The 15463-nt window shown below is 44.9% G+C and overlaps 3 protein-coding genes across 3 annotated transcripts; 2 read left to right on the top strand and 1 right to left on the bottom strand.

The window, feature by feature from the left end:
• PHALS_01515 (uncharacterized protein) lies at positions 1 to 251 on the bottom strand (the record flags this gene model as incomplete). The annotated part of the gene is made up of 2 exons (XM_024715919.1): positions 1 to 175; positions 211 to 251. The coding sequence occupies 2 exons, from the start codon at positions 249 to 251 to the stop codon at positions 1 to 3; spliced, it is 216 nt and encodes a 71-aa protein (XP_024581569.1).
• Positions 252 to 4159: 3908 nt separating this feature from the next.
• PHALS_01514 (heat shock transcription factor) lies at positions 4160 to 5540 on the top strand (the record flags this gene model as incomplete). The annotated part of the gene is made up of 2 exons (XM_024715918.1): positions 4160 to 4565; positions 4636 to 5540. 2 exons carry the CDS (start codon positions 4160 to 4162, stop codon positions 5538 to 5540), a joined length of 1311 nt encoding a protein of 436 aa, XP_024581568.1.
• Positions 5541 to 8064: 2524 nt separating this feature from the next.
• Positions 8065 to 8836, top strand: PHALS_01513 (uncharacterized protein; the record flags this gene model as incomplete). The annotated part of the gene is made up of 4 exons (XM_024715917.1): positions 8065 to 8133; positions 8202 to 8300; positions 8464 to 8580; positions 8657 to 8836. The coding sequence occupies 4 exons, from the start codon at positions 8065 to 8067 to the stop codon at positions 8834 to 8836; spliced, it is 465 nt and encodes a 154-aa protein (XP_024581567.1).
• Between the last annotated feature and the right edge of the window lie 6627 nt (positions 8837 to 15463).

Genomic DNA, 15463 nt, shown 5'->3' with positions numbered 1-15463 from the left:
CTAAACGTGCAGCTGGGATGTACATGCGCGTGCACTTCTTTGCATCACAGGAGGTGGAAGTGGCGCAAGTTCTTTTTGGCAGCGCCATTCGTTGGAAGTCGTCGGGTCGTTGAACCTTGCAATGAAGTTTTCGAAGGCGTTATCATCCGGCACCAAGCGATGAGGAGCCGGTGGTCTAATCGGACGAGGGTGACGTGCCGCTTGGCGCACCGAAGGCAGCGCTGAAGCGGTGTGTGTGTCACAACAACCATGTCAGACGCTCACCGTTAGTTGCAGCTGAGCAGATCGACTGAGTTGGGAATAAAAACTGCCCAAACGTTTAATAAAGATCTAAAAGGCAAAAGCAGAATCAAAGCGACCAGTGAGCTGAAAACGCCACAGTATAAGATCGCTTTGGCTGATAAGAAGGAGCTAGTCCGACTAACAACGTAACAGACGCTTTACTGTGTGTAGTCGTAGTCTATGCGAACGACTAGTGCAAACGTAAGCTTTGAAGACTTTTCCACACAAAGTCACGAGAATTTCAACCGTGAGTTACGCAACGCAAAGCGTATCTAAATTCACGGTGTATTGCACTGCAGTCCGTATCTACGAACTACACTTTTAAATCTCTTGAGAGGTGGTTTTGTGTCCTCTCAATCAAATGCAGGTCGCACAGAAAATCAAGAAAAAATGTAGAAAGGCGCGATAGGCTACTTTGAGTAGGCGGGGCGGTGACACGGGATGGGATGCGCAAGTCAGTGGCAGCAGTAACCGCGAAGTTAAAGCTGTCGAGAGGAGTGGTCTCGAAGGGTCTTAGGTAGCAGGCCCAACGAACGTGTTCGAGGCGGCCGAGGTAAACACAGAGGCAGAGATCGGCGGATAAATTGGGCTTGTGCGTAGTCGGGCGGGATGGCTTTTTCTTGCACGCTTGCGTGGGAAATGGCAAATAGGGAAGTGTGGAACTCCTTTGGGTAGCCACACAAGAGAAAGACGTGTTGCTTGGCGGACGCCATTCATTGGTGATCGAACATGTATAAGTGAGTAGGCACATATGTACGCACGCGCGAAATGTGTCAACGGGTTAAGCACTCGCCACACGCGGCGGCACCTATGACCAGTCTGCCGGTTCTGCAAAATGCTGGCGGTCGGTTCGTCAGTATGAATTTACGTTGGCTTTTTGGAAAGACGCATCTGGTAATACCTGGATCGCAATCTTCGTGGGCCGTCTGTGCAAGGTAGTTTATCTCGCTGTTGCCAAAAAACTGTGATCGTTAAGGATACAGCGAAGCTGCTCCTCAGCAAACTTTTACCAGCCTGGCTTGCCGGTAGAAGTGTTTTTTTTGCGCTTTACAGCGGTGATTTGGTAAATTCATTTAAGGCTCTTGGCGCCAGATTAAATATATCAATCTCTGGCTATCTCATGTAGATAGTGAGACTGATCGTATGAGTCGCGTCAACGGGCATATGTTTCGAAACACTCGTGAGGAGAGACCGCGATGATCGAGTGAGTCGCTCTCACTCATTATGCTGGAATAAATGCTGTGCATGCCTGCACAAGCTTTATCCCATATTTTATTGATGGTGATACAACCCCGGTGCCTTGACACCGCTGTGAGATGGAATCGAGCTTTGTGGGGTAGAGACTGTCAATTAAATTTGTCCTGCTGATATCAGCTCTGCTACACTTTATGACACAATGAATAATTCTATTTAATGAGACTCAGCTGCTTGCGCATGTTGCGCAACGTTACGACTCAGAACCAGGACATAAAAAGCAACACAACGATGCCTGCAGCGAGTGGAACACCTTTGAAGATAGGGTGAAAGGTATTTGATTCAAGCTGATGTGTCAGTGGTCTATACATTAAGTTGCAACCGCGCTGCATTGAGCCACTCGCAGCCGTAGCGGAGAAGCGATTGAGTTATGCTAGGTAGTGCGATGGAGAAGCACAGACAGCAAATCTGAGATTAGATCATCTTAGCCTCGAAGCAGGCCGAGACGCTTCGCAAATCGACGAGCCACCACAAGTGAGAAAGCTTGCGAGAGCCATCCGCAGGAGAGTTGACCTCCTACGGCATTGCTTGATAAGCAAGGGGTACGAAGGAAGTTTAGTGATGGCTGGCGATACATCAAGTCTGAAATTCGAATCTGTTGGAGTTATTGGCGCATCCTTCATTTGAGTTCGGGGTTTACCTCGGCAAAGCTTCCCCAGTGCCGTGGCCCCTAACAATTTGGTGCACCCTCGAACCTATCTGCATAAGAGAAGTTACGATGTCGCCCGTCGCGGCGCGCCTTCACATGTAAATCGCGACCGACTTCAAGGATAACCCTGGGTGGGCAGCTTTTACAACTGTCTCATGGAGACGAAAGATACAGGTGCTTTGGGTGATGTTTTGCCACATCGACGGTCGCGTTGAGCTTGATAGTTCGTACATGAAACGACGCCTTCAGATGGACGTTCGAATTTTGAAGCTAATTTGTAAGGCCTTAAGACGGGAGAGACGGTAAGTGATCCTCACCAAAAGCGCAATCTGAGAGCGATTGTCATCGGCACTTTCGTCATCTTCAAGAATCCAATTTCCATTTCTCATCGGTTGTACAACTCTACCCAACCGCTGCTGCTTTAAGCGCAGATCTACTAGGAAGAGATAACCTGCGGGATGCTCGCAAAATTTTCTAGCACTCGTTTCACTATAGGTGCGCGCGCAAAAGGCCCCACACGCATATGCGTGTAAAAGCTGCGGCGAAAAAGTTCGTCCGCGCCTTTCGTGGAGGTTTGTTTTGTGATTTCTTTCGGCGTGCAGGATAATACTCCCGATGCAAGTATTCTATGAGTTTGCAGGAACGTTTGAGTGCAGATGATGGGTTGAAACTCGTGAAGCAGCCACGTTTGCACAGTACCTCAAAAAATGCGGACCCCAATGGGTTCTCATCTTAGTGGATAGGGTGTAATGAGGTAAACATTACTACCAACTCCTTACACAATAGATATAAATAGTAAAAAAATACGGTACAATTGTGCAAAATTCAAATTGCATTTTTTGATAAGATTTTAGATATTCATATGTATTGAAGTATCGGAATTAAAGCTCGAAAAGAGGATGAAGCTGCAAAGATAGTATTACGTACATACCTCTGTAACGATATTTTAAAATTTATATACTTTCAAAATAGTCAGCCAATCGCTTAAAGCGTACAACATCACCTGTGTGCGTTGTTAATGCGATCCGTGCTACTTGAACGACACGCCGTTGTCACGACCGCTCGTACCTGTTATATGCATGCACTCACAATGCAAGAGCCCGCGCTAAATCACAAATAGAGTACTGGAACTTACCGAACATGTTTCTAGCGCAAACCCTCGATGAGCGTAAGACATTAGAATGTCATGTTACCAAACTAGAATGGTATCTACCAAGATGCAATTGCTTACAAAATAGGTGCAATATATGCTAATCAGAAAGATGGAGGTTCTTGTTTTAAAAGGTTTAGGTGACCTTATTATATCTTATAAATTATACCTTCACTTCCTGTCACTTCACATTAACACCGGGGTATTAACACCCAGTTTCGCCGCAGTCGTTTATTGAACGCTTCGTCGATGCGTTTTAAGTGTCGATACACCAGAAAAGGATTATGGTATTACCTGATTGATTTTTTCTGAACAGTCTCCAGAAAATGCTTTCAGGTATGAAATTGCTACATCAGCTGCATAGCATGTCGCAGACTACTTCGAGTTTATGTGTTGTAATGTACTGGAGTATATCCTGAAGTTTTACAGCTATAATTTCAACCGTATTACATCAATCAAGTCGTGTATGGGATAAGGTCTTACAAAGTTTTGGATGAGAGAGTTGACGAGATCAAAAGTATGTGTTTGATAAGAAATTGGGGCAAGCGCACCCATTTTGACCATTGGTGTAGAGAAATTGCGCTGTGACTCAATGAATGTAGTAACTGTCGCTGTGTCTTTACATTCTGAAAAAGTTGGAGCTTTTAAGGATGACCAGATGTCCAAATGCTTACGTGCTGCAAGTAAAATCAAGACTAGCTGTTTGGTTCTACATATAGAAAGAATGTCTTCAATCATGAAGGTATGAAAGGATTGCGCAGTAACTGCGTCTTATTGCTTCAACGATTTGGACCAATCAAAGCTGGCTGCTTACGATATTGAAGATGGGTGGTTTGCCTTTTGCGATTGGTCGAAATTTGCTGCGATGGGCGAAAAAGTGCTGGAAACCGCCAGCTGCTGCACTGAATTTTTTCAAGGCCTCACTTAGTAAAAATACAGCCAAGCCGCAGGTCACTTACATTCAGGCATTCATCACGAACATCAACACACAACGCCATAACACTCAGTTACTTGCATCCAAACACAACATGATGGACACATCGTCCGCTCACAGCAACGCACTTGCACCAAGCAATCCTGCCAGCAACCGTCGCCCGCGCGCTCAAAGCATGCAACATTTTAGCGATAAGTGCTCGATTCCCCGCGATTGCTGTACTTCAGGGTCTTTTGTCAGTAAACTTTTTCGAATGGTTGACACCGAACCTTCTACAATTGTATCGTGGTGTCGAGGTACATGACTACTAATTTTATCCTTTGTTATTATTGCGAGACGCTTACGTTTATGAATGTGTTGCTACAGGTGGCAGTGCCTTCTGCATCGTAGATCCGAAGATGATGGCTGAGCATTGTCTTCCAAAGTACTTTCGCCATCGACGCTTTTCAAGTCTGATTCGCCAGCTAAACTTCTACAGCTTTTATCGCGTTCAGGAAGGTCAGCTGACTATCTATCAACAATCATATTTTCGGAAAGATCGACCCGATCTACTCGTGCACATAAAGCGTCGTGGAGCCGGTAAAGCCAAGGACCCATGGTTTGATCCTATAGCTAATTCCAGCAATAAGGCGCCCGAATCAAATATTGTTGTAGCGCCCATGAGCGGTGTTCAGACTCCAAGAATGACCCCGACGCCATTGAGTCTACTTGCCGCGTGCTACTCCCCAATGGCAAAGTCCGCTGTGTTAGACAACATGTCACCGGCACTCAAGCCTATTTTGACTCAGACTTGCCCACCTTCTGTGGATCTGAATGGCTCTTGCTTGAGTGAAAGTATGTCAAAGAAAGATTTGGACGTCGTGTTTCCGTTTTCATCAACAATAAATATGAAGAATGATTTGCTCGGTGATTTGATAGACACGAGTCTGTCTAAGGCGCCGAGCACCTTGTCTGCTCCGTTGGACATTGACATCCAGGATTTTCTCACGGATGACTGTAACATCTCGTCAGGCCAGATTGATGATCGCTTGTGTAATGTCGTCAATCAAAATAAATGCGCAATGGTTTCACGCGACTGTCTAAAGGTTGACGACTCGCAGAACGTTGTGTCGTCGCCTCTGTTGTCAAGTCAAGACTTAACAAATTCGGGCAGCTTTGATAATGAGGTGCTTATGGGCCTTGCTAATGTGGAGCCAGGTGCATGGGAGGTACCATTGTCTCCTTTAAATGACGAGGAAGACGTGGTTCCTTGGCTGGACTTGTGTTTCTAGAATGCTTGAATGACCGCTGATATTTATGCCTAGCGATGGAGCTCAGCCCAGAGCAAAATTTTATCATGATTGTTCCCATTATTACTCAAGTGCCGAAGAATGAAGTCAGGAAGTTTCAAAAGTTAGCAAGTTTCTCATTCAGACGAAGATTAGGACAGTTTTGTATAGTATCATGTTGGCACACTGACCTACTTGAAGTAGGAAAAGCTTGAAGACGTAATTACAATGAATTGTTGACTGTCACGTCTCTTACGGGTCAACCAACATGTATTTACGATTAGGGCTGCGCTCAACAGGGTTTTGTGTAGAAGGAACTTTGACTTTTAAAGTGTGCTTTTTTGCGCAGAACAAAGGGTCTCAAAGAAGTAGTTACCTGATTTATTGACACATGTCAACTATTCAAACTTAACACAAATTATACGTTTACTATAATAACTATCTGTATTGCTTGACTAGCCCACACGTACCACAGACCTCACCTTCAATCGTTGTCATTAGTAACAATACTTTGGTAAATCTCAATCCTCACAATTGCACAAAACTGTTGCGATGGAGTTGCCGTGCAATCTGCACAAAGGATGGAAGCTTCAACTTAAAGAGACCGCGTTAACAAATACAAATAAATTGAGTTTGTGCGCTCCTCGCAGGAGCGAAACCAATAGCTTTAAGGTCACCGTCACTTTTAGTCTGCTCTACTTTTCCAAGAGTAGATGTATTCGATTTTTAAATTGTTCGAGCTAATACTCATAATATATGTTCATTGTCTAACAGTTTAGCAAGCCTAGAGCCTCTCATTAGGAAATCCCATCCTCCTCCCAGATACCGATAAATAACCCCCTAATTTTTCTTCTCTTACGCAAGAGTGCAAGAAAAGCCCCCTCTGATTACGCATAAGCTAAATTTTCCGTCACGACTGTCTTTTGCTTCGGCCGTCTCAAGCCCAATCGTCGCGTCTACTTTCTACACTTTTGCGACCTCGTCTCGTGCAACTTTGAATTGCGGTTACTGCTACCACCGACTTGTGCCTCGCACACCGTGTTGCCGTCCCGCCTACTCAACTATAGCCTTCCACGCCTTTCTACACATTTTCGCGTTCATTCTCTGACTTCTTGTGTGCTACGTATTAGATCGAGAGGACGTTAGAATCTCCACTCATGGCAAATATCGTAGCGAAAGAATGCAGTTGCAATACACCGGGTCTTCAGGTACACTTTGCGTTGCGTAGCTTACGGTGAAATTCTCGTGAAGTTGTGTGGATAAACCCTCAAAGTTCGCGCTTGCACTTTAACTGCAGTTAGTCACCCGCGTATTCTCGACTGAGGTACGTAAATCTTTGAGTGTCAGTCGTACTAATTCCCTCTTATCGGCCAATGCATCCTTAGACTGTGATTCTTTTTTTTCACTGGTTGCTTCGATCCCAAGTTTGTCTTTCAGACTGCGAGTAGTTTTTATGCCAAGCACAGTCGATCTGCCTGGCTGCATCAGTTCTAGACTCTGGCATCAAGTGCATCAAGTGTCCGGCCATTATCTTAATAATGATGATTGGTACAGCTAGATGTATGGCAACACCGACCGCGGCAGACGGCACAACGTCACTTAGCAGCTAGAAATCTGCACAACGCTGGGTTCATGACAACTCTCAATTTTGGACAAACATTGATTTTTTTTCTGGGAACAGCTCAACGATTAAAGACACAGATTTGCTGAGCTTATCACGGACCCTACGCCGGTGGCCGCAAAGAGCTGTACGAACATTCCGGCTGCTCGTCTCACCGCCGAGTAACAGCAAGACGCAATCTTAAACTATCTGACTTCTATTAGCCAAACTGCGGTGTCTTGTTCAGCTTTGCTTACAGGTATCAAGGCATCATTTTCAGATGCTCGTCATATGACGCGTTGATGAGGTTGGGTAGCTAGCGGCACACACTTTGTGTCGTGGGCATCACGATCCGGAAGTATTCCGAGTCCGACAAACTGTACTTTGTGAATCTAACCCGTCTTCAGAATGACGTTTCCGACCAGGCAATCATACAACTGGTTTGTGCTACGAGGAGCCGGACCTGGCATGATTACTCGGACGCACGTACATGATCAAGTGAAATCCGGGGGCGAAACAGTGTCGGCTGTCTAACTGGGCTCATGCAAAACCAAACAGCAAGCCACTTGCGAGATTTATTCTAACAAGAAAGCCGCGCTTTATGTAGCACAGGCTACGCAAACTTAATTGGGTAAGGCTGCCATCTCTGAGGCCTCCCCATCGCTGACCCCGAAACTTCTGATGAAAGTATAAATGGAAGTGACGACGCAGCCGGTCATCAAACTGAAATTTAAGACTCCAACGAGCCAAAATTTTGGACTCGGGTTGCAATTGACCTAGATGAGCCATCTACTCAGGTTCTACGCAACTGTCGTGCGTCTGCTCGGACAGGTGCTAAGGTAAAGCGCATTGACGTTGATGCCGTATTATGTTCACTTGACCGGAAACGCTTTTAACATTCACAATCCAATATCATTATCTGGCGGCATGTTCTTCGATCCAGCAGGCCTTGTTCCCTGTGAGCTCGAGTGCGAAGTAAAGGACCCCAACTCGCTGGTATACTTTTTTCCATTATCGCAAACTTGCTACTTACTTCCACTTATGTTGATCCAGAAGGCGTTAAGCAAAATGGAGATGACGATGGGAGATTTTCTATAATATCTGGGCTCACTGCCTCGCTTGAGCTTCTACGGTATGAGAAGGAAGCTCCTAAACGAAAACATGTACGTACCCTTGCTCGTAAAGTGAAAGAAATTTTAGTAGAAGAACTCCTACATGTCATTGTTCTTAAAATGGCATCACACAAAGTCTTATTGGCAAATACTCAAGCTTAGCCAGCATGTTTTGACCCCATTTTCAGCTTCCATCAATCTGTCAACTTCTTAGGGCTCCACAGTGTTTCGTCCAATGACTAACAAAAACGGATCTCTGGAGTATCAAAATTGTTTGCGGAAGCACTGTGACATAGATTCGATTATTGTGGTACACTTCTTTGCGGCTATGGTTCAAGAAGCTAACTTCGAACCGATTTTTAACAAAGTAACATCAGTGACTTTTTCCGATATGTTATTTGCGTCAGGTATATATGTATATCGATCCAGTGAAAATTCAAGCACTGCCCGGACCACTACTATTCCCCAAACGACTTCGTCATTCTTTCATTTGCGCTGGGGTGGTTAAACCCTCTCTGTTTAGCCCAAATGGAAGCGTTGACGATCAGTATCATCAACAGTCGCAGATGACTTACCTCACGGCTTAGCAACAATCTAGTTGCCTGATACGATGGAGAAAATGTCCTCTAGATTGGTCAACATCATCTCTAGATATGCTTGGGCCTTTAGTGGTGTCTCTATAAACGTGATTGACCAAACTTTCTTTTGTATCGGTGATTTCTCTTAAGAGACTAGCTGTTCGCGTCTCAAGAGACAAATTTCAGCAGAGAAGCTGCGGACCAGCGAGCACTACATTCACAATCTGACACAGAAACGCGCTGCTTTTGGTCGGACACTACACCTCCTGTTTTAAACGAGAGATATGGCGTGGGCCTTATGTCATCGTTAGCCTCATAGTCTGGCAATATTGAAAATCTCACTGAACAAGCTTACAAGGATCTATCAAGCAATCGTTATTTATTGCGCAAAATTACGCTAAGTAACCAAACCGTGTATATTCGTGTTTCTTACGCATAATATCAAATCCCAAAAGTTGGCGACTTTCGCGCACTTGCCACTCACTTCATCCTCGATGACTCAGATGAAGATGACCAAGCTGCATGCATAGTCAAAGGTGACGTTAATGTCACAATTGACTCTTCTCTAGATCAATCTTCACAGAGCACTGGTAAAAATAATTGCTTGTTTGGCTGGACCCGTTGGGCTTAATTGACGCATATCGTTTTGTACATAAAATAGTAGCTGTTCTTTTTGAATGATATCTAATATTTTTTTAAGATACAAAGAATATCAAAATTCGACCTGATTATTTAGTTTTCTGAAAGATCATCTGGTAAGAAATCATATCGCTATAATAAATCATGTCAGAGATCAAAAATGGTACAACGAAAATCACATACCCGTGGGTTTTAGACCACAAGCAAAGTTTGTGCCAACAAGTGGAGGCACGCTGTGGCAGTGACTCATATGGCTTCTACGTGATCCGAACGTTATCACGTACCTAAATTCGTCGGCTGGGCAACTTGCAGCACGTTTTCGAGCTTTCGGTAACCTAAGCCGGGGTGCCTTTACGATGAATACAAGAGAGTCGATTGCATTTATATTTGGAGACAGTGGGTGAACTTTGATAAGCTGATGCGCGTGTAACGCCGCGCTCAATAGTTTTATTAATTTATCTTCGATTAATTACAGTAAAGCAGCATTATAACAAGCTCAACGCGACCTTAGCGCATACTAACGACGATTAAAGAAAGAAATGCATGAGCAAGTTTACAGCCGACTTACATTTAAGTGAGCGAGCAATGATGCACTTTTTGGCCGCCACACGTAGGACAGTCTCAGACCTCTCACCACCAAAATTTGACGTGGCGATGGGTCAACAACTGAAGACCCTGTCCAATTTGAGGCGGAACACCGTAGATTTTGGGAGCAACTAAGCGTTGGTGCAATAGACGTCACACTGGCTGTGTACCAAAGCAAAGATAAAAGGATGCTTGCAAAGCACGACTTTGCCTAGCAGCGTACGTACACGCTTCTTCCACATGAAGCACCTTTTTGTAGTTTGCAACGACATTACTAAATCGCTAATTATGTGGCACAGTACTCTGAGTAGTGCCAAATTGTTTGATGGCTGTTTCAGATACAATTTTGCTGTAGTAGTCCATGCGAATCCTCTTCGCATCATTATCGGCATCAGTTAGCAATTATCTATATTTGCATCAATTCCAATCTGAATTTTATGGCGAGCCTCACCATCGCGTGGTTCAAACGCCTTTGCACGTTTGATGATGTCTAGTGACTAATGGATCAGCTGGGTACAAACTCACTTTGTTCTTTGATTTTTTGGCGAAGGAACCACAACCGCTGTGCACGAATCGTAGTATTAAGCTCATATCATGGTTTAGCAGTGTTGAAGGACAAAAATCCTCAGGCTGCAATCCTTGTTTAGCTGCCAAAGGTGCATCCGCCGCTAAAACGTAGCCATACTCCCTTAATGACTGACTGTCGTGTATAACTTTGTATAATTTTGCCGTGATGAGTGCATTGGGTAGACGTTATTGAACATACGTCAGCTAAGCAGCTGTCTCTGTAAAACCCAAGCTAAGCAAATAGGTTGGTACGAAACATTCTTTATATGTTTGAGATTAGGTATCATTCGACTTTTGTTCACTAGACTTTGCTGCTGTGGTGGAAGTAGCAACAAAATCATCTGATTCAAGTTTGTAATAGTGAGTTGAGATTGTCAAGGTCTTTATCGAAGCTAGGCCCCTCGAGACTTTAAGGGATGGAAGTGACTCGAATTGAAATTGAGTGTAGCTCCCTTGTGCAACCGTACATAGATGTGTATTAGACAATTAGTGTAATCACACAGTGGTGTGGCTACACCGTGGCAAGAAGTTACGACGTAACAGGATTGCCAGTAGTAATGGATATTACAATCTAAAGTAGGTTTTGCTGTATTAATTAGGTATTACTATATTTAGAAGGAGGACTTAAAAATTTAGATATGGCTGCTCTGCCGCAACCAAAACAATTAAACACAGTTTTGATTTTGAACAGAAGTGTTTGTTTGCCTTGGTTAAGACTGTAGTACTTAGAAGTAGCGGGTTGCGATCCGCTACACTTGTACTGGTTCTTGGGCAGAACGCAAGGTTGGTGACCTTAGCTTAGCTTCCTCAAGGCAAAAAGCTACGGCAGCCCCGCTGCATCAACACTGGGTCGACGACAAGTTTGACAGCTACGGGAATCGAGCCCATTGGTCCGGTTTCCTGGGCGGTCATTCTGTGCAGTAGTTAGAAAGGTCGGACGGGTCTGACTATTTACAAAACTAGGATGAGCGGACTCAGACCCAAGTAAGATAAATGAAAAGCAAAACCTTTCCGTTTTCACTGACCGCGCTATTGGCTAAATTCCAACAGAGAAACTCCGCATTGTACTGCAATTAAAATTTGCGGCGACCCTCCTCACTGCTGACAACGGCTTACCCTAGCAGGCTCCACCGATTAAATTCTCCATGTTGGATCAGGCAATTTATGTAGCACATGTCTTCTGTCAGGAATTCGAGTGCAACTCGACATTCTACGCGTCAACGCAAAGAGGAATCAGTGGTAAAAAAAATATTCACTTCCTGATCATGACACGTGGAATTTGAGAACTGTTTTATTAATAAAATTAAAGTCTGTCGCTCTAGTCACCCTTAGGCGATCTTCACCGATGAATTTCGCTTTACACTCTCCACGTCTTGACATGAGAAAGACGGCAATAAAACCAAGCTTCTATACCAAGTACAGCTGTCCACACAGCCAATTTGGATTACCTCGCCTCGATGTACTTCGAACGCTAAACACGGTATTAGGAATTAATACCAAATTCTTATGCTTTCAACACAGGTGCAAGAGACTTGGATTGCACAGCAAATGTCAAGCCATCATCCTTAATTCATCCCCACGACATCCGGTATGTGAATAACTCACCAAACAGCACACACCATATCAAAAGCTGGTACACACCAAGATTAAATGCAGAAGCTGCGCCTTGATCACGCTACTACTTCTAATGGCACAAATGTGAGACACGCGTTGTGGTTCTAATATTACTTTTTGTACTGGTTCGTTTTGCAGTTTTCAACATTACCGGAACAAACAATCAAAACGCCAACACTTCGATCGCTATCAAGTATTGGTCACCTCAGTATCAGGCTCAAGTACTGCTCCTAAGGCAAGTTGGCAGGCGCTCTCCATGTACTTCCACTCGAAAATCAGACCTTACAAGACTACCATCGAACTCAACACTAGACTTTCAACTTATCTGCACAGGTTCAAACGGCCCAGACTTCATCCCACGAGCCCGAGAAATCAAGCTCAATGTGCATATTTGACACCTTAATAATTGGTTTCAATACTAGACCCTAGACCGGTCAAAACAACGCCTTACTTGCAAGACACTGATGTAGTTGCAACCAACGTCAAGACCTCAATCGCAACATTGGCGAGACCAAGGGTTCTTTGCCACACAAGTGCTACAACAAGTTGTCGATTCTATCAGAGTTGAAGAGAGTTCAGTACCGCATACTGGCTCAGATAATGAGAGTCGTAGCTAATGAGATGTTGACTTTATGCTTCCACTATCGGGCTCCGACCAGCGTAGACACTACGGCAAACAGTAAGTACTACGAGATTTGTAGCATTATACTTAACCATAGATAAAAAAAATAGCTGAGCAATAACCGAAAAAGTCAACGAAGTTTCAATTCTCCAAATATTGATATGCTAGGTCTCACGAATATTCATAATTACATAAAGTGTTGTACAGTTGTACAGTGTAACCAAATTTAATAAATTGTACCAAATGCGAAAGGGTTGTACACAATATTAAAGTAGTTGCTTTGTTACACCCTGCCCCACTATAATGTGGACATCATTGGGTTCACACTCATTTGCCACCTCAAGCCACTGCACAAAACCGACCGCTCCATGAGCAACGACTGTCCCTGGAGTTTCGCTCTGCGCTCAACAATTAACGTGCTATCTATTTTAGCATACTTGCACTGGGAGCCCTCTCCCGTGTACAAAGAATAAGATTCAACGAGCTCTGGGCTAAAGCGTCGTTTGCTACCGACACGATGAAAGCAATTTTAGGTGGGATTCTCTATGAGAGCGGGCCCAGTGACTTTCTAAGTCCTGACCAGACATCGTTGCCCTTACTTGGTGATGCGCGGCCTGGGGTGATGCGCGGCCTGGTCATTCTCATCGGGGGGGTACACTCATTCATCTCAGCCTCCCCGCTGCACAAGCCTCAAAAACCGTGCCTTTTCTCATCTCAAAAGTATTTTGAGACCCACTTTTGGAGCCCACGACGGTATATAGCTCGTTGGTGACAAGTTAGACGTGGCTCAAGGAGTTCAGCCTGCTATACTGCAAGCACAAGAGTCACACTGACTCTTACCCAAATCACGTCGTGGTATCAGTAGCCGTCTACGGTCTCTCGTCGTGCTGATTCAAAGCCTAAACACGCCTATATGTGGGCTTTCCTCATGCATCAAGGTCTGAGTGGAAAAACAATTGCTTTGCGAGCGCATTCTCATTCTAAAGGTAGACTCCACGGGTGTACCGACCGCACTCAATGCACCGGGGTTAAGACAACCTGTACCATGATATTGATATATTAAAGCTGACGAAGTGCAGACAAGCACCGAATCAGCTCGTGTACTGGGAAATAAAGAAAGCCGTTTACCAATCTCAAGGCTTTACAAATCAACCTCAGAAAGCGGACTCCGCCTAAAGTGTCGCCTAATCTTCTTTTTGAAGTACAAAGTACGACGCGGATGTTGAGGTGCCAAGCTAATTCAATTTAAAGCCTTGGTTATCAGCCAGAGACGGCTCTTAAAGCTACCAACCAAGAGTCTACCTCTCTGAAAGGTCAATCGTCATCCACTACTGAGAGCACGTTGCGACGGGTGACCTTGTCGCCTTTCAAAGGCAAGGGTGCTCCAGATCGTAAATGGCCACATCACTACGGCAATTTTGCTGGAATGAGGTTTCAAAATTCTGATAAGAAAATCCTTGGTATCGAAAACCGATAAACCTGGTCTATGAGCCACACCTCTTTAGAGAATGCCGCTCCTCTTTAGCCTGAGGCTCACTGACCATGACATCCCTAAGGTACAATGAACCCAGTTTTTTTGCCGGAAGGCAGCCCTGTGTCGCCTCAGATTAAATATTCCCCTGAGGGGCTGGTCGTCCGCCCTGGCGTGGGAGTTGGGCCCTTCGTACCTCGCGACAGATAGCGAAGGAGTCACGCAGGAGCAGATGACTTACACTTTCACAGATGAAGCATTCGACAAATTTTGCGGACTACTCAGAAAGTTAATCATTGTCTTTACTTCCTCAGCATGGCTAAAGTCCATCGACCCTGGCGTGCTTACAAAGCTTTCACATCCAGTACCCCATCGGGCACTCTAGACACAAAAGCTATACTCCAGATTAAACTCATGCCCCACCACTTCCTCCGAACAGGTAGGGTGGACGCGGAAGGTCTCGATGTAAGCCGCACCCGTTCGAAGACCCTCCCCGACCATGATACTTGCTGCCGTCTCCAGAAGAGTGTCTGATGTCATTGCAGCGATAACATTGCCTGGAAATTTTCGACAGTTATCATCTCTCTCGACGGGTGAACAAGTCTTCAAGCGCACCCGATATGCCAGGTTAGGCGGTGCGAACACCTGCAACACCGATTGCTTGAAATATGTTCTTACGTTAAAACTAATCTTCTCCCGAGGTATTGCACCTATATCCCCATTCTCTTGCGCGGCCCCAACCTTAAAGCAAGCGCGATGCGCTGTCGCTCTGGTTGAAGCAAGGCCGAAACCTAAGTCATATTTGCTTTCCTCATCCAGAGAAAGAGTTTTCTCCCTCATGGACCTCAAAGACTTGGAGCTCAGCATTAGCAGCCTCGCGGTAGGTACCCAACTTTTCTCCATCGGCGCCTGGTTGAAGCGCTACTAAATGTACCTCTTCCAAGTGCTACGGGGATTTTAGTGTATCCCAAACAAAAACAAATTGGCGCATAGAGATGCGCTCACAAATGCCCAGAGGCTGAGCTCGTACGCTTCGTCCAGGAGCGGGGCAGATAGCCTCTTAAGTAACCAAGCACTTAAATTGTTCTTCTATTTCAACAGTGAGATATATTTGAATCTAGTCTAATTTATGCTATAA

This window comes from Plasmopara halstedii, assembly GCF_900000015.1.
Source record: "Plasmopara halstedii genome assembly, contig: Scaffold_1561, whole genome shotgun sequence".
Taxonomy (NCBI): Eukaryota; Oomycota; class Peronosporomycetes; order Peronosporales; family Peronosporaceae; genus Plasmopara; species Plasmopara halstedii.
The sequence above is the reverse complement of the archived record's forward strand: the minus strand, read 5'-3'. Positions and strand labels throughout refer to the sequence as shown.